This window comes from Pristiophorus japonicus, chromosome 3 (genome assembly GCF_044704955.1).
Source record: "Pristiophorus japonicus isolate sPriJap1 chromosome 3, sPriJap1.hap1, whole genome shotgun sequence".
NCBI lineage: Eukaryota > Metazoa > Chordata > Chondrichthyes > Pristiophoridae > Pristiophorus > Pristiophorus japonicus.
Genome location: NC_091979.1, coordinates 118371697 through 118390582, shown reverse-complemented (window position 1 = coordinate 118390582; position 18886 = coordinate 118371697). Strand labels below are relative to the sequence as shown.

The window sequence follows — 18886 nt, the reverse complement described above, 5'->3', positions numbered from 1 at the left end:
ATGCAAGATATCCTGGCAGCACCCACGATGTGTTCAGCCTACGTGACAGCGTTATATCTGCCATGTTTCAGTAGCAGCAGCCAGAAGGGCAGAGCTGGCTACTGGGAGACAAAGGCTATGGCCTCGCCACCTGGCTCATGATGCCCCTACGCGTAACCCAAATGGAAGCTGACCGTGAATACAACATGTCGCACATTGCGACGCGCAGCATCACAGTGAGGACCATTGGCATATTGAAACAGCGTTTCCGATGCCTGGACCATTCCGGAGGCTACTTACTGTACTCCCCTGAGATTGTCGGTCAGTTCACTGTTGTGTGCTGCATGCTGCATAACTTAGCCATCGTGAGGCAGCAGCACCTGGTAGTGGAAGACCCACCTGCGGTGAGAGTGGCTGATGATAATGATGTGGAAGATGCAGGTGACAAGCAGGAGGAGGAGGAGGACAACGAGGATGAGGAAGCCATGCAAGTGCCCGAGGCCGGAGCATGACGGCGGAGGAGAGCGGGCCATCGTGCCCCTTTAATGATTGCTCGAGCCTTGTGCCAGCAGCTCATCCGTGAACGCTTTACTGATGCCTGAGGGCTCAGTGACAACTATTCCATATGGACATGTTTACTGTTGGAGTTGTTCCGTAATGTTGTGTTGTGTTAATGGAACATAATTCAGTTTTAATGTAAAATATATTTTATTCAAAAGTGTACAATGTACTTAACTTAACTCTTAAAAATTATTCTTGTATCAAACTTTATTTTAAGATCACTCTTTAAGATCACTTAAAAACAAGATCACTTATAAACTTGTAAATTTACATAACTTACAAAAAAACTTTTAATTTGACAACAGTTACAACAGTAACAATAACAACAACACCACCCATCTCTCCTCCCCCTTATTCTAAGACTGCCTGCTGCCCTTGGTCTTAGACACTCCAATCACCGCTGCCCGCAGGCGGTGGCACAGGGTTTCTGGGCTTGATACCAAGCTTATTCTTTCTTACATCTCAGGTACTGCGCACCTCTTGGGGGGGGGGGGGGGGGAGGGGCGTCGGCATCAGGTGGCAAGTAGGAGGGCCCAGGCGGCAAGTTGGAGAGCCCGGCTTTGGGCTCTTCAGAGGCTGGTGTAGAGATTGGAGTGGGAATGACAATTGATTCCGTCAATGGGCGCAGGGTCTGGGCATGTTCCCTTATTGAAGCAGCTAACTCCAACATGCCGTCCCTCATGCACCCTGACAGTGTCTCAACTACTTGCAACATTCCCTCCCTCATGGTCAGTGATGTGATTTGCACTATTTCTGACGTTCCCTCCCTCATGGCCACTATTCCCTCATTGATGGTCCCAGATATCGTTCCCATTTCTCGTGTCATTGCTGTTACTTCACCCGACACTCCCGCTACCTCATCACTCACCCCACTGATGGCATCCAGGAGTGATCTGGTAAGGTCAATGCTCCCCGCACTCAATGACATCATCTGAACCACATCTGTTAGATCCTGCACCTCAGGAGAGCGCGGTCGAGCTCTCCTTCCCCTTCTCCCTATGGGTGTGGCTCGCATCCCACCACTGGGACCCGCACCTTGAAACGGTGGGGCCCTGGGTGTGCTTCGTTGCACCCCAGCACTGGGACCCACAACATCGGAAGGTGGGGTCCTGGGTGTGCCTCGCTGCACTCCACCACTGGGACCCGCAACCTCGGAAGGTGTGAAACCGTGGAATGTCCCACCAACACTCAAACCACTCGTCACGGAAGGGGCTATCACCTCCATGAGCGACACTTCCTCCAAAGTCAGTACAACAGTGGGAGCTTCATCCAGCTCCATCCTCTTCCTCTCCCCCCTTCTTCTGCATCGCCAGGGTTGGCCTCAAGTTCTACACAAGATAACAGAACAATCAAATGGTTAGCAACAGAGGAGGGGGCCGGATGGGTGGCATGAGTAGGCTTACAATTCGCAGGCCAGGCCGCGGGCTGATTTGAAGGACCATGATGAATTTGCAGGACTTACCCTATCCCCCGAGTGTGGGCCCAGCTTGTGCAGTACTGATTGCTTTTTTCCAGGCAGGACCCATCAAAACAGCAACCCTCTCTTCCAAGGGTGTCAGTGGGTGCAGATTTGCCAGGCCTCCTCCTGGTTGAGTTCTTTCCCTTTTATTATGTGCCACTTTCCTCTGCAAAGATGAAAATGCAACTTTTTAGAGAGGGTGTCTTTCTGCTTTCCATCGAATAAATGAAAATATTACTTACACTAACTACTTGACCAAGGTCCTGCGAGTTCTTTTTACACTGGCTTCCAGATCTCGTGGTGGTCACCATTGCACAGTAATCTTCTGCAACTTGGTTCCAGCGTTTCTTCATTTATTTGGGTGGAACTTTTATGTGACCTCTGCTGGTGTCCAGCTCCTGCCATCTGTTCTCAATCACAGTAATCGGTGCCTCCACTTGTTCTTCGAAGAAATTGTTAATCCTTGCTCCGCGTTGCAACTTGTATTGCTGCAGCTGCGATTTTTCCAATGCTCTCACACAACACTCAATGTTCTCACACACACAACTGGCTCTTTAAAAATGGTCGATTGCCAAATCCGAGCTGTACTGAGCATGTGCGTCCATTGGAACGACATCAAAAATGTCACTTTTTTCCCCCGCGCACGCGCAGAAGATGCGGCTTTTTTTTGCCGCAGACAGCAGCTCCAGTTCCCGAGGCGACTGGACACGCTACACGGCACCAAATTTGAATTATACATCGGGGAAACTTTGGCAAATTATATCTGGCGAATTTGTGGACTAGAAAAACGGCCGTAACTCTGGCAGTACGCCAGAAAACGGGCTTGGGGAAAATTGAGCCCATTGAAACTGAAAACACATTTAAAATTATAACGCAGTCTGTAAACATTATTACTGCAAACAGCTTATTTCCAACTTAAATTTATATAGAGCGTCATTAAGGTCCTATTGGCAGCCTAGTGTCGTCTTGTTTTGAACACCAACCAAATGCAGAACTGAATCATGATGTGCAGTCACAACTATGTAAAGTGTCTGCTAACATTTCCTTTAATTAAAAGATACATAAGGGCTGTTTCAGCTTTGCATATTCTGATGATAGAACATTGATACTCATTATTCTCAGACTCTAAACACTGAAACAGTGTCAAGAATGCATCCATCACAAGAAGGCTACTGATGGCAAAATTTTCAACCGCATCAGCAAATTTTGCATTTACAATTTCTGTAAGTGACATGTTTTTTATTGGATGGAGATCATTTTCAAACAACAAGATCATGAGTCTGATGCTTTGTTGCACCTCTTAGCAGCCTACCTAATGACAGTAATTAACAGTCTGCAATTAGCATCCACTTCAGAAGACATTCGAATGTTAATTTGCCTTCTCTAATGTGCTGCACAGCTGTGCAACAAGATGCATGCTATGAATTGTACATAAAACGGGGAGTCTGATCTTTCGGCTTAAATTTGCCTGGCAAAATCTAGCTATTGTGATTTCTTTCTACCAATGCAGATTTAAACATAAACAGATATCATCACAATTATAGCTATATTAACAGGTTACGCTGATACTGTATTTTTAACTAGCATATTTTACCCAAAATAGTTCTTACAAAACAATTGATTCATCAACACACTGTATCCAGTTAAAAATCACATTTTTGGCATCGGAAACTTCACTGTTCAGAAAATGTTAAACCTTACAGTACCTCATGTATAACACTGTGTGCAAGCAACTGTGGCTGCAGCTTTCAGCATGGCGATCAGATTACAACCTTATTAAACTACTATAGAGCAGTGCCAGGTCACCCCCAGGGCTCCCATCTGCCCCACACAGTGCATCTCCTTCTAGGAAAACACTTTAAGCACAACCTTGTGCTGAATCAAAATGGTTTGCTTTACGAGCAAATTATATAAAACAAATTTATTAAAATGTTACTTTTATGATTTAAAGGTTTAGCTGTTGTGATCAATCAAGGAAGACACTGTGATCTACATAGTATGCTGAGAATCTGAATATACTGCACTTTACTTGAGTAGTTAATACCTTCGGTTTATGTTCCTTTCTTCAAATAACTAACTACACAATCATTGAAAGGTATTTTATGGAGGAAGAAGAGTGTCTAAATTTGTATTGATTCTGCCTAAAGTTGATGACTTGAAAGTTTAAAAACTAGAATACTGCAAAGCAGACATCAGATATCAAGCATTTTTCTCACCTCCACCAAAAAAAAATTATACAATAGAAAATAAAAGCTGGGATGACAATTGTGACTCCATAAATCATGCAGGAATATCTGCCACACACACAGGCAATGTAATAGCTGCTAGGCTCTTGTATTGTAATGTTTAGTAAACAGTAGGTTAACACCTACTTAATGTCAAAGGGTCATCGACCCAAAACATTAACTCTGCTTTCTCTCCACAGATGCTGCCTGACCGCTGAGAATACCAACATTTTCTGTTTTTATACTAGGAATGACTGTTGCCACATATGCATGATTTGCATGTATTTAATGAAAACTGCGCAAACCAATATACCTCAGCTATGGTAAAACTTCCATTTTCTTACATTGGATTAACAATGGCTCCAATGCAAGTCCAGAGCCAGCCCAATATGTATAGTTGACTCCTTGCTGCACTCATGCCATTATAAAAAATATGCTACAACCAGCAACCTATTTCAATGATCATTTTATTTTTGCTTCAGCTCCTTCAATATTTCCTGCTTGGTATTTTACCGCCCCTCCCTCCATCGCCAATAAATTTGAAATCCTTGTCTTTAAATCTATCTATGGCCTCCCTCCTCCCTTTCTCCATACCTCCTCCAGCTCTAAAATTCTCCTTCTCCGAACTCTCAGTTCCTGACTCCAGCCTCTCATTATCTTACACTCCCTTCACCCCACTGGCGGTCAAACTTTCAAATTCCTAGGTCCCACTCTCTTGAATTCCCTCCCTAAATCCCTCCACCTCCCTCTCCTCTTTCAAGTCCCTCCTTAAAACCCACTTCTTTCACCAAAGCTTTGGTCTCCCCCTCCTAATCTTTTTTCCATCTCTGTAAAGCACCTTGGGACATTTTTAATGTTAAAGGCACTGTAATTGCAATGAAATTATAATAAAGTCAAAGATCACCTAATCACCACAGTTCTACCAACATTCATTAGGTACCATTGCTAGCAAGACAAGATATCCAGTTCAAATTACTTTGTCAAATAAACAAATCTACCATCATTTATAGCTGCCTAGCACCATATTGCTTGTAGAATTCAGCCATGTTAGAATTTAAGGGAATCAGAAATGTGTTTTGCATTGTATACAACTTTTGCTGATCTTTCAATTTTTGTTGCTTCAATAAATAAGCAAATAAGCTCCACTTACTTAGCACATCAAGTATAAACTCAATTTAAATTGCATACTTATACAATATTGATGTAAATGTATTATTGACAAAATTACTAAAACTTGGCTGCTTTAAGACTACTGCACATTTAACTAACTGAATTAAATATAATTTTTTTTTTAAAAAGTACCTACCAGTTGGTGTTCCACTGCAGGCAGAAGAGGATGGTGTAACTGGCGGCGTCCCTGGAAAAGCTGCGCTCCCATTGCCAGGATGAGGTGATGCGGGTGTGCCCCCTCTTCCCACAGGACTGGAAAGGGCCGATGTTAACTTGGCCTGATGTCTTTTTCTCATCTGCTCACGTTCACGGCGGGCAGCATCAGTCATAAACCTGAAAAAGTTCAGGAATGTAAATAAGAAAATGAAAAATGGCTATATGGTTACTGATCCTGAAGATCAGATCACAAATTCCAAAATACCTACATCCTACTTGTTGCTGGTCACTTTTAATATTAAGGCATTTACTGCATCTACAAATAGGGGTTAAACTTGAAAGATCTTATTACAAGTCTGTGGGGGGCCTCGAGCTTTACTCGCTGACTCTGGGGATCACCACTTTTCAAGGGAAGATGAAACAAAACAAGTTCCAAAACACCCATAAGCTGTGTGCAAGAGTTCTGACTGGATTAACATTTATTGACTGTTTAAGCTTCCCTCTTTTTTTGCTTCTGGACAAAAATAGACAAGTTTAAACTAAAGTTGCAGGGCAGATAACTGGACCACAAAAGTAAGCACCAAAATGTAAACCACTCTAATCTCTTCTTGATGCTGGACTGGGAATTTTTGTGCTTCTATGACAATGCAAATTAAAATACGTTCTGATCTTATGCAACCAACTAGTCTGTTTTGATCTGAAGTTTAAACTGTTAGATCCTTGCAAAAGAAAAAAAAATACTTAAGGGTTTACGCTGAGTTAGCATTTTTGTATTGATTTTATGATACACAGGTATTATGATTTATGGAGCGGCCATGTCAGTTTAACAAGCTGAAGGACACACAATATCTCTAACATCATTAAAATTCAGAAGCCTCTAGAGCTAACTCAGTACACAGTCATGCACTATATTTGGACTGCAGGGGCCCTGGACATATGGAATATCACCATTTCCTTAGATAAGCTTACAGTAAATAAGACTAACCTTTACTCCAGGTTTATAAATGCAAAACAGAAGAAAAACTGTTATTTGCCATTTATAACCTTTGAGATTCCTTATCCTTAAGAGTGGTTAAAAAAAATAGGATTTTAATACAGAAACATCATAAATGGATAAAAGGCCATTCAGTGTTGTACCAGAGACCCCTATGGGTTATTGTGAACAATGACAAACATGCACTTTATTCATTCAACAGTGTAGGTCAATTGGTTATTTTTCTAATATCTTGTAAAATTATACTTAGAAAAAAGGGGGCTTCATAATGAGCTGGTCAATATTTAAACAGAATAAAAGGTGGTACAGGATGGAACTTTAAGGTAGTGTGGAGTACCATGCTGTGGAAGGAAGAAAATCTGCTGAAGGGAGACGTGTTGGCTACCACAAAAGCTTTCCAAAATATTGTGTTGCCAAAAATTCATGGGATGGGGCTGCCTGCTCTTGCCACAAGTCCTGGTAGTAATAAAGTTGGCAGGGTCAAGGGAGGTCCTTTGATTTGCATGGCCTAGTTAGGTCCTCATACCACTATGGGCACATCTCAGGCACCACCTTCACCCAGAAGATTGCAATTTGCACTAGAAGTAAGCTAGTCCAGGAGACGGGGAGGGGGGAGAACTTTGATCTGCATCCAGTGGCCCTCTTTGTAAGGGGGCTGCATTTAAACAGTCAAACTGAACTGACTTTTCTTTGTGTGTGTGTGGGGGGTGGAGGCAGGAAATAGAGGAGGGAAAGTCCAGGCCACAATCTAATGGAGACATTTGGTGGCTTGGTACGAATGGTCCCACCAGGTGTATTGCCTGCCGATCATGTCCTTGCTGACTGAGAGGCCAGGGATGTGGAAACTCCTTTTCCTGTCTCCACCCACTCCTTTGGTTGACATACCGAGTGAACAGTTGGAAAATGAGAGAAACATTTGGTGCCAAAAGCTGTGTCCTATTCTTGCTGCAACTGGAAAAATAACACCCAACCCTAATTCTGGGACAAACTTTTTCCAAAAGCAACAAAAAAAGCCATTGAAATCCAAACAGGTGGATGGTTAACATTTTTTACTTCACCCTTCTTTTAAAAAAGTTGCAAAGCAAAATGTTCTATGCGGAAAATCAGTTAGATTTCATAAGCACCTTAATGAGAATCACAGAATAGAGGAAGAGAGTGGAAAAAAGCAAAATAACGGGGTCTTTATTTGAAAAAAAATGATTATTTTGTTTTGCAGCTGTTCATCATTTAGGGACTAGAGCTATTTTCCAAAATACCAAATTAGCACTGTATACATTGAAATCAGACCTTTCAAATTTCAACCTATGGCCCAATTTCTCTTCGATCTTAGTTTAATCTCAATTCATCAATAATGTACACTTATTATAGGATTCTGACAGCAAGCTACAGCTTTTGATAAATTATACATCTCAAGCCAGATTTAAAATTTGAAGCCCAAGTGCTAATTATCTATACAGGCCTAGTTAATAACGAGATTTCTTGTTGAGTATCTGATCACAGCATGGGCGTCATTTGTCAAGAATGCTCAAGTCTACCTTAGAGACCAGTTTCTGTAATTCTCCCATGCCTACCATATGTAAAATTGGGATCTTTGTTTCTATAATAACCTTTTATTAAAGAACTGACAATGATTAAGCTCACTGAAGACACATACAATGAATTAGACGATTACCCTTGCTGCTTTAAGCTACTCAGAATTGCAGCAAGACAAAATAATTAATATTGAATTTTAATTTGATGTGTTCCACATTTAAACCCCAATTTGCAAAGTACACCTGGAAAGCTGCCACTGTTCACTTGCAGTTTAAGCTGATGAAAGAAAGGCTCCTGCAGTTTGAAGTACAAGAGCACATAAAGCACAATGCTTTTCTGTGGAGCAAAGACAATGAGCAAGATAATTACTGAGTCTTGACTTTACAGTCTTACCACAACACACACATAGATTTTTAAAATGAGTCACTGATCTTTCAAAAAAAGAATGTTATACACCAACTGGTTTAGAGAAATAAAATCAAATTCCTTACAGTGCTATTAATGCTGATATAATGAAATTGTTAATCTGATGAAATTAGTATGCATTTATTAATTCAAATGTTACCTTTGCAAATGTTTCACACTTTGCAAATATAACATTAGTCTAACTGATTTGAACAGTATATCGATTTCAAACTTCAGTTTAAAAAATGCTTGTTATATTAAAACAAGCTATTTAAAATGCGTTTGTGCAGCCAAATTCTAATCTAGTGCCGCTTGCAGTTCACCCTACAAAACAAGATAAAGCCTGAACATTCTATTAGCTGGCTTAAAAATACAACACTTGTTGTTCAATACATATCTGCAGTCCTCATTACTAATTATTGAGCTACCGATTTCCAGATATGGATTTTAAAAAAAGGCATAACCATACTTCATGCTGACTGGGAGATGCATTCAGTTCAACCATTATTTTTAAGGGTGCAACTCTCCTCGAAAACTGCAATAAGCAATGTTAAATTTTCAGAATTAGATGCTAAAATATTTAAATTCCAGATCACTTGGAGATTATTGTTTACAGTTATAAAAATTCTAATTTATAAGATGCCCTAATTATAATCTCCCAAAGTTCTTTTGATTCAGTAACTGTTCCTTTAGATTGGAAAACTGCGCATGTCACTCCACTATTTAAGAAAAGTGAGAGCAGGAAACCAGGGAATTATAGACCAGTTAACCGAACATCTGTTGTTGGGAAATTATTAGAGTCTACAATTAAGGATAGAGTGATTGAACACCTTTAAAATTTTCAGCTGATCAAAGAGAGCCAGCATGGATCTGTAAAGGGTAGGTTATGCCTGACGAACCTGAGATGACCAAAGTAGTGGACAGGGGAATGGATGTTACTGATAAGGACTTCCAGAAGGCATTTCATAAAGTCCCTCATAAGAGACTATTAGCTAAAGTTGAAGCTGATGGAACTGAAGGCAAATTATTGACCTGTTTAGGAAATTGGTTAAGCAGCAGGAGACAGCAAGTAGGGATAATGGGCAAGTACTCTAATTGGTATGATGTGACTAATGGTATCCCTCAAGGATGTGTGTTGGGGTCTCAACTATTCACCATATTTATTAACGACTTAGATGATGGGATAGAAATCGACATATCCAAGTTTGACAACGATACAAAGATAGGTGGGTATTGTTAGCAGTGTAGATAGAAGCATAAAATTACAAAGCGATGTTAATAAATTAAGTAAATGGGCAAAACTGTGGCAAATGGATTTCAATGTAGGCAAATGTGAGGTCATCCACTTTGCACTTAAAAAGGATAAAACAAGAGTACTTTCTAAATGGTGAATGGCTAGAAACAGTGGAGGTTCAAAGAGATTTGGGATTTCGTGTATATCAATCATTAAAATGTCATGGACAGATGCAGAAAATAATCAAAAAAATAATTATTAACTAAAGGGTACCATTCTAAAAGGGGTGCATGAACAGAGACCCGTGGGTATATATGTACACAAATCATTGAAGGTGGCAGGGCAGGTTGAGAAAGCGGTTACAAAACCATATAAGATCCTGGGCTTCATAAATAGAGGCATAGAGTACAAAAACAAGGAAATGAGGATGAACCTTTATAAAACACTGGTTCGGCCTCAACTGGAGTAGTGTGTCCAATTCTGGGCATTGTACTTTAGAAAGGATGTGAAGGCCTTAGAGAGGGTGCAGAAAATATTTACAAGAATGGTTCCAGGGATGAGGGACTTCAGTTATGTGGATAGACTGGAGAAGTTGGGGTTGTTCTCCTTAGAACAGAGAAGGTTGAGAGATTTGATGGAGGTGTTCAAAATCATGAAGGGTCTAGATAGAGTAGGTAGAAACTGTTCCCATTGGCAGATGGGTCAAGAACCAGAGGACACAGATTTAAGGTGATTGGCAGAAGAACCAAAGGCAACATGGGAAAAACTTTTTTACGCAGCAGGTGGTTAGGATCTGGAATTCATGGCCTGAAAGGGTGGTGGAGGCAGATTCAATTGTGTCTTTAAAAAGGGAATTGGATAAGTACCTGAAGGAAAATAAATTGCATGGTTACAGGGAAAGGGCAGGTGAGTGGGACTAACTGAAGTGCTCTTGCAGAGAGCAGGCAAAGGTTTGACAGGCCGAATGGCCTCCGTCTGTGCTGTAACCATTCTATGATTCTATGAAAAGGCTAATGGGATGCTGGCCTTTATAGCTAGAGGACTAGAATACAAGGGGGTAGAAGTTATGCTACAGCTATACAAAGTCCTGGTTAGCTCACACTTGGAGTATTGTGAACCGTTCTGGGCACTGCACCTTGGAAAGGATATATTAGCCTTGGAGGGAGCACATCATGGATATACCAGAATGAAACCTGAACTCCAAGGGTTAAATTACAAGGAGAGATTACACAAACTAGGTTGTATTCCCTGGAAGTTAGAAAGTTAAGGGGTGATTTGATCGAAGTTTTCAAAATATTAAGGGGAACTGACAGGGCAGATAAAGAGAAACTATTTCCGCTAGTTGAAGAGTCTAGGACTAGGGGGCATAGGCTAAACGTTAGAGCCAGGCCTTTCAGGAGTGAAGTTAGGAAACACTTCTACATGTAAAGGGTGGTAGAAGTTTGGAACTCTCTTCCACTTGATGCTACGACAATTGTTAATTTAAATATGAGATTGATAAAAATCTGTTAATACGTCGAGGAACCAACTAGAGGGCTGGCCATCCTAGATTGGATGTTGTGTAACGAGAGAGGATTAATTAGCAATCCTGTTGTGCGAGGCCTCTTGGGGGAAGAGTGACCACAATATGGTAGAATTCTTCATTAAGATGGAGAGTGATACAGAGACACAGGGTCCTGAACTTAAGAAAAGGTAACTTCGATGGTATGAGACGTGAATTGGCTAGAATAGACTGGCGAATGATACTTAAAGGGTTGATGGTCGATAGGCAATGGCAGACATTTAAAGATCACATGGATGAACTTCAACAATTGTACATCCCTGTCTGGGGTAAAAATAAAATGGGGAAGGTGGCTCAACCGTGGCTAACAGGGAAATTAGGGATAGTGTTAACATAGAAACATAGAAAATAGGTGCAGGAGTAGGCCATTCGGCCCTTCGAGTCTGCACCACCATTCAATATCATCATGGCTGATCATTCACCTCAGTACTCCTTTCCCGCTTTCTCTCCATACCCCTTGATCTCTTTAGCCGCAAGGGCCATATCTAACTCCCTCTTGAATATATCCAATGAACTGGCATCAACGGCAGGGAATTCCACAAGTTAACAACTCTCTGAGTGAAGAAGTTTCTCCTCATCTCAGTCCTAAATGGCCTACCCCTTATCCTAAGATTGTGTCTCCTGGTTCTGGACTTCCCCAACATCGGGAACATTCTTCCCGCATCTAACCTGTCCCGTCCCGTCAGAATCTTATACGTTTCTATGAGATCCGCTCTCATCCTTCTAAATTCCAGTGTATAAAGGTTGATCCAGTCTCTCCTCATATGTCAGTCCAGCCGTCCCTGGAATCAGTTTGGTGAACTTTCGCTGCACTCCCTCAATAGCATGAACATCCTTCCTCAGATTAGGAGACCAAAACTGAACACAATATTCCAGGTGAGGCCTCACCAAGGCCCTGTACAGTTGCAGTAAGACCTCCCTGCTCCTATACCAAATCCCCTAGCTATGAAGGCCAACATGCCATTTGCCTTCTTCACCGCCTGCTGTACCTGCATGCCAACTTTCATTGCCAACTTTAAATCCAAGGAAGAGGCATATAAATTGGCCAGAAAAAGCAGCAAACCTGAGGACTGGGAGAAATTTAGAATTCAGCAGAGGAGGACAAAGGGTTTAATTAGGAGGGGGAAAATAGAGTATGAGAGGAAGCTTGCCGGGAACATAAAAACTGACTGCAAAAGCTTTTATAGATATGTGAAGAGAAAAAAATTAGTGAAGACAAATGTAGGTCCCTTGCAGTCAGAATCAGGTGAATTTATATTGGGAAACAAAGAAATGGCAGACCAATTGAACAAATACTTTGATTCTGTCTTCACTAAGGAAGACACAAATAACTTTCCGGAAATACTAGGAGACCGAGGGTCTAGCGAGAAGGAGGAACTGAAGGAAATCCTTATTAGTCAGAAAATTGTGTTAGGGAAATTGATGGGACTGAAGGTCGATAAATCTCCAGGGCCTGATAGTCTGCATCCCAGAGTACTTAAGGAAGTGGCCCTAGAAATAGTCTATCAACTCTGGATCAGTTCCTTTGGATTGGAAGGTAGCGAATGTAACCCCACTTTTTAAAAAAGGAGGGAGAGAAAACAGGGAATTATAGACCGGTTATAGCCTGACATCGGTAGTGGGGAAAATTTTGGAATCAATTATCAAAGATGTAATAGCAGCGCATTTGGAAAGCAGTGACAGGATCGGTCCAAGTCAGCATGGATTTATGAAAGAGAAATCATACTTGACAAATCTTCAAGAAATTTAAGAGGATGTAACTAGTAGAGTGGACAAGGAGAACCAGTGGATGTGGTACATTTGAACTTTCAAAAGGCTTTTGACAAAGTCCCACACAAGAGATTAGTGTGCAAAATTAAAGCACATGGTATTGGGGGTAATGTATTGACGTCGATAGAGAACTGGTTGGCCGACAGGAAGTAGAGAGTAGGAATAAACGGGTCCTTTTCAGAATGCCAGGCAGTGACTAGTGGGGCACCACAAGGTTCAGTGCTGGGACCCCAGCTATTTACGATATACATTAATGATTTATACGAAGGAATTGAATGTAATATCTCCAAGTTTGCAGATGACACTAAGCTGGGTGGCAGTGTGAGCTGTGAGGAGGACGCCAAGCGGCTGCAGGGTGACTTGGACAGGTTAGGTGAGTGGGCAAATGCATGGCAGATGCAGTATAATGTAGATAAATGTGAGGTTATCCACTTTAGTGGCTAAAACAGGAAGGCAGAATATTATCTGAATGGTGACAGATTAGGAAAAGGGGAGGTGCAACGAGACCTGGGTGTCATGGTACATTGAAAGTTGGCATGCAGGTACACAGCAGGCGGTGAAGGCGGCAAATGGTATGTTGGCCTTCATAGCTGGGGGATTGGAGTATAGGAGCAGGGAGGTCTTACTACAGTTGTACGGGGCCTTAGTGAGGCTTCACCTGGAATATTGTGTTCGGTTTTGGTCTCCTAATCTGAGGAAGGACATTCTTGCTATTGAGGGAGTGCAGTGAAGGTTCACCAGACTGATTCCAGAGATGGCTGGACTGTCATATGAGGAGAGACTGGATCAACTGGGCCTTTATTCATTGGAGTTTAGAAGGATGAGAGGGGCTCTCATAGAAACATATAAAATTCTGATGGGATTGGACAGGTTAGATGCAGGAAGAATGTTCCCGATGTTGGGGAAGTCCAGAACCAGGGGTCACAGTCTAAGGATAAGGGGTATGCCATTTAGGACCGAGATAAGGAGAAACTTCTTCACTCAGAGAATTGTGAACCTGTGGAATTCTCTACCACAGAAAGTTGTTGAGGCCAGTTCGTTAGATATATTCAAAAAGGAATTAGATGTGGCCCTAACGGCTAAAAGGGATCAAGGGATATGGAGAGAAAGCAGGAATGGGGTACTGAAGTTGCATGATCGGCAATGATCATATTGAATGGTGGTGCAGGCTCGAAGGGCCGAATGGCCTACTCTTGCACCTATTTTCTATGTTTCTATGCTATGGCAAGAAAGTGGGCTCATTTCTGCAATTCCTCACATTGTAAGGCCTCAATCCTGGATAAATGACAGAGTCAAGCATCTCTAAATAGGAACTAGATGAGGGAAGATATCCACTCGTTCTTGCACACCTTTTAATTCCCAATTCAAGAACGCCTTTCGCAGAGACCTGGGAGAAGGCTGCATGACTGAAACCACATGGAACAATTAGAATTGTGAAAAACAAGGAAAAAGAAACAAAAGATCAAGTTACATCCTGCACTGCTCACATGAAACAACATTCCCTTCCAAATTATGTTCTTATCAAACTGTTTTTCCTTTCAGGCAGAAGAGCTGGATTCCCTCACTAACCTACTTAAGTGTGAAAAATAAACATTGTTCATTGCTTGTCCGACATCCAGTTCTGGATAAGCAGAAATTTTCACCAATTGAATATTGGGAAGACCCAAGTCATCGTTTTAGGTCCCTGCCACAAACTCCGTTCACTCGCCACTGATTCCATCCCTCTCCCCAACTTCTGTCTGAGGCTGAACCAGACTGTTCACAACCTTGGTGTCATATTTGACCCTGAAATGAGCTTTAGACCACATATCTACAGCATAACTAAGACCGCCTATTTCCACCTCCATAATATCACCCGTCTCCGCCCTTGCCTCAGCTCATCCGCTGCTGAAGTCCTCATTCATGCCTTTGTTACCTCTAGATTTGACTATTCCAACGCACTCCTGGCTGGCCTCCCACATTCTACCTACGTAAACTAGAGGTGAATCAAAATTCGGCTGTCCGGGTCCTAACTCACACCAAGTCCCACTCACCCATCATCCCTGTGCTCGCTGACCTACACTGACTTCCGGTTAAGCAATGGCTCGATTGCAAAATTCGCACCCATATTTTCAAATCTCTCCATGGCCTCGCCCCTCCCTATCTCCTCCAGCCCCACAACCTCCCCGAAATGTCTGCACTCCTCTAATTCTGCCCTCTTAAGCATCCCTGATTATAATCCCTCAACCATTGGTGGCCGTGCCTTCTGTTGCCTAGACCCCAAGCTCTGGAACTCCCTGCCTAAACCTCTCCGCCTCGCTTTCCTCCTTCAAGATGATCCTTAAAACCTACCTCTTTGACCAAGCTTTTGGTCACCTGTGCTAATATCTAAGTATGCGGCTTGGTGTCAAATTTTTTTATCTCATAATACTTCTGTAAAGCACCTTGGGACGTTTCACTATGTTAAAGGCGATATAAAAATACATGTTGTTGCTGTTGTACCACCATGTTTACGAAGAATAAATTGGTGTGGAAATGGCCCCCTTGTCATCCTTTCTCCCAAACAACTGGGATGCACTTCACAATTTTCCTCTGTATGCATTTTATGCTCAAAAAGCAGTATCCAGTCACACCACCTTTAGCTCTATTTTAAGCTTCTGATTTGATTTCAATGCATAATATTCTTCGGCAGTTTAGTCAGTCAATTCAAATAAGAAGCCAAAAATAACAGTTATGAGCCTTTTATCAAGAAAATATCAACTGTCTCCAAGTCAGATATATAACACTGCCACTACAGAGATAGTGTACACTTCAACATCGAAGCAAAGGTAGCTGAAGCCTACGGAAAGAAAAATGCTGCAAGTCAGGTTTAGGAAATAAAATATATAAGCTACAGGTTGAACCTCCCTTATCCAGAACTCCCTTATCCGGAACCACCCCTCGTCCAGAACCATTCCCGGCTGCATCCGACATGAACAAATTGAAGTCCTTCCTCGCTGCCGACGCCCACAATCGCTGGCCTGACACCCCGCAATCCACCGCCTCCTCTCTCCCCTCCCCCCCTCTCCTCCCATGATCTCTCTGCCACATTCCCAGCCCCGATATCCCCTTACTCAGTACGTATACCATCAATTTAATGTGACCACCCCTCGTCCGGGAAAATCCCTTATCCAGAACAGGCCAGATCCCGAGGGTTCCGGACAAGGGAGGTTCAACCTATATTAGGATGGAAGTCTTGGTGCATAAATTTTATGCTGAAAACATTGGAATATTATTTAACAAAACAGTCGAAATGAATGGACTGCAGCAATATAAAACTGCATATTATTTTTATTTGCACATTAAATAAACAAACCAAGTTATTACATACAACTCTATGAATTGGTTCTTCCTTCTGCAAGGTGTGCTGCTCTGTACAGATTCAAAATTCTGTTTAAGGGTAAAATCTAAAATTTATACCTGTTGATATAACTTAGTGCGATATATGATGGCTGCTGTTGTTCTTGCCTTTCCAAAGCCTTGGGATCGTTTTCTGTCGAAAGAACGCACCATAAACAACTAGTTTATTAAAAAGAATCTTGTTGTATAATTTTAAAAGCAGCTATTAAATAGTTGGTTTGAACCGAGAGATCAGATTTATGTTACCTGGAGTGTACCTTCCCACAATAGTCAATTCTATGGTGGGGTGTCTGCCTCACTGCACCTTATTTTTCAGCATAAACAGAGGGCTAGTGAGTCATTTTTTTAAAAATCCTTACCCGTCTTCTCGACCGAGGCCCACCTGATGTAATTTTACAGAGTGAGTCTCCTAATAAGCGGCGAGCACTTCCGCACTAAAACAGGCAGGAGTCTCATTGAAATATCAGAATCAAGGTCCGGCACCATATTTAGGGCCCTGATGAAACTTTGATCTCTCTTTGGACGAAGTGCATGTTCCAGCCGGTGGAACAGAGCGCTGAACAGTTGAACCAGCAGTCCTTAAAGGCACCACTGCAGGCTGCTCAGAAAAACTCAACCCATTTTACTAAACATTTTTGTACAGTCAGGAAGAGTATAAATGGTCCTCTCAGCCTCAATAAAATCTTCGCGCCCTGTGCCCCTAGCCGCCGCCACCCCCCACACCCTACCCCCAAACCAGGATTGCCTCACTTCTTCTCTGAATGCACCAATTCCATTTGGCTCCATGGATGAGCCGGCAGATCTCCCACACCCACCATATCAGTAAGCTGTCTGCCTGGCAGCTCACTGACATTAATCTAACGAGGTCTGACCAAAAAATAGTTTCTGCCTTCATCAGGCTGGAGGTAAGATTGCTCCCATTATTGTCCACCCGATGAATAGTGAATATGAAAAATCAGCCCCGATATGTTCATATCTGATTCATGAATAGAAAATGAAAATCTGAAACCACTTTCATCTACACTCATTGGTATTCACTTTCATTAAGTAAAATTATAGGCGTTTGCTGCAGTTAAGTGAATGTTACCCAAGTTATTCAGGTTTACAAACAACTTACTTGTTGCTGTCCAAAATGACAGATTTTAAAGTAACCATGGAAGATTTTCTAAACTCTGCATTATTATTAAAAGCATGCAAAAAGATTGCACAGAAATGAGTAATCTAACTAACACACCTAAGATATGAATAAAATAAGTAAAGAATGAGTTAACTACTTACTGAAATAGATTAACAAACCAAAATTCACACATTAAGTGACCAGGTATCTAACATATTGGATCTGATACTGGTTGAAAATTCAAGTCAGTTAACATAAATGTTCAACTTTTCGAATCTTGGCTGAGTTGGGGGAATCAGGGGAAGTGTGACAAGGGAAGAATTCTGTCCTGCACCGGACAAGAATGGTAGATTGACAATTTGGGTTTACAAAATGAGTCAGAATTATTGACTTATGAAGATAGGTTGAGCCTATACTCATTGGAGTTCAGAAGAATGAGAGGTGATCTTATCGAAACATATAAGATAATGAGGGGGCTCAACAAGGTGGATGCAGAGAGGATATTTCCACTCATAGGGGAAACTAAAACTAGAGGACATAGGCCCCAAACTTGGTGAAAGCTAAGTTCTGCCCAAGTGCCACCCAAAGGACCGCTGAGATTCTGACGGTACTTTGGGCAGAAGTTTCATGAAAAAGTAAAGGGAAAGACCGCCCGGCGGCAAAAAAGGGACATACACCCTGAATCGGGTGACAGCGGGCAGAAGCTCCCATTCTCGGCGGCAAATGTAATCCTCGGCAAAATACCGCCGAAGATTGAGTCGGGCCCAGGGAGGGAGGGGGGGAAACAGATAAGATATAAAATTTCCCCCCAAAAAAACACTAGAAAACTTTCAGGGGACCCCATCCACCTGAATCGCTGCAAAAAAGAAAAGTGTACTAACCTTTTTTTGCAGGTCTTCTTACTTACCGTTGAGGTTAGACCCGACTCCATGCGACGGTCCTTTTCCCCTGGTGGAGCGGAGGACCGCCCGGACCAAACTGGCAGCTCGGCAGGCGGGAGGACACTTACGCACGTTGCACGCCAGCGAACGTCAGCGGGCGGTCCCCAGCGGTCTTCCCTCCCCGCCGGCGGGAGGCCTCCACCAAACTCGCTCGAAGGGGAGACCGTCCAGAAAACTCGGGCGGCAACAGACGGTAAGTCCACCAATTTTGACCCATAGTCTCAGAATAAGGGGCTGTCCATTTAAAACGGAGATGAGGAGGAATTTCTGTTGTAAATCTGTGGAATTCTCTGCCCCAGAGAGCCTTTGGAGGCTGGGTCATTGAATATATTTAAGGTGGAGACGACTTTTGAGCGATAAGGAATAAAGGGTTATGGGGAGCGGGCAGGTAAGTGCAGCTGAG

At 42.3% G+C, this 18886-nt stretch overlaps 1 protein-coding gene across 2 annotated transcripts in view; it reads right to left on the bottom strand.

Annotated features, from left to right (window-relative positions):
* LOC139259858 (juxtaposed with another zinc finger protein 1-like) overlaps positions 1–18886 on the bottom strand; it is a 175787-nt gene that overhangs the window by 11322 nt on the left and 145579 nt on the right. For both annotated transcript variants that reach the window (XM_070875751.1, XM_070875750.1), the window contains 2 exons: positions 16486–16558; positions 5531–5727 (listed from right to left, as the gene is read on the bottom strand). In XM_070875751.1, coding sequence (XP_070731852.1) covers positions 5531–5727; positions 16486–16558 — 270 coding nt within the window. The remainder of the gene's footprint in view (positions 1–5530; positions 5728–16485; positions 16559–18886) is intronic.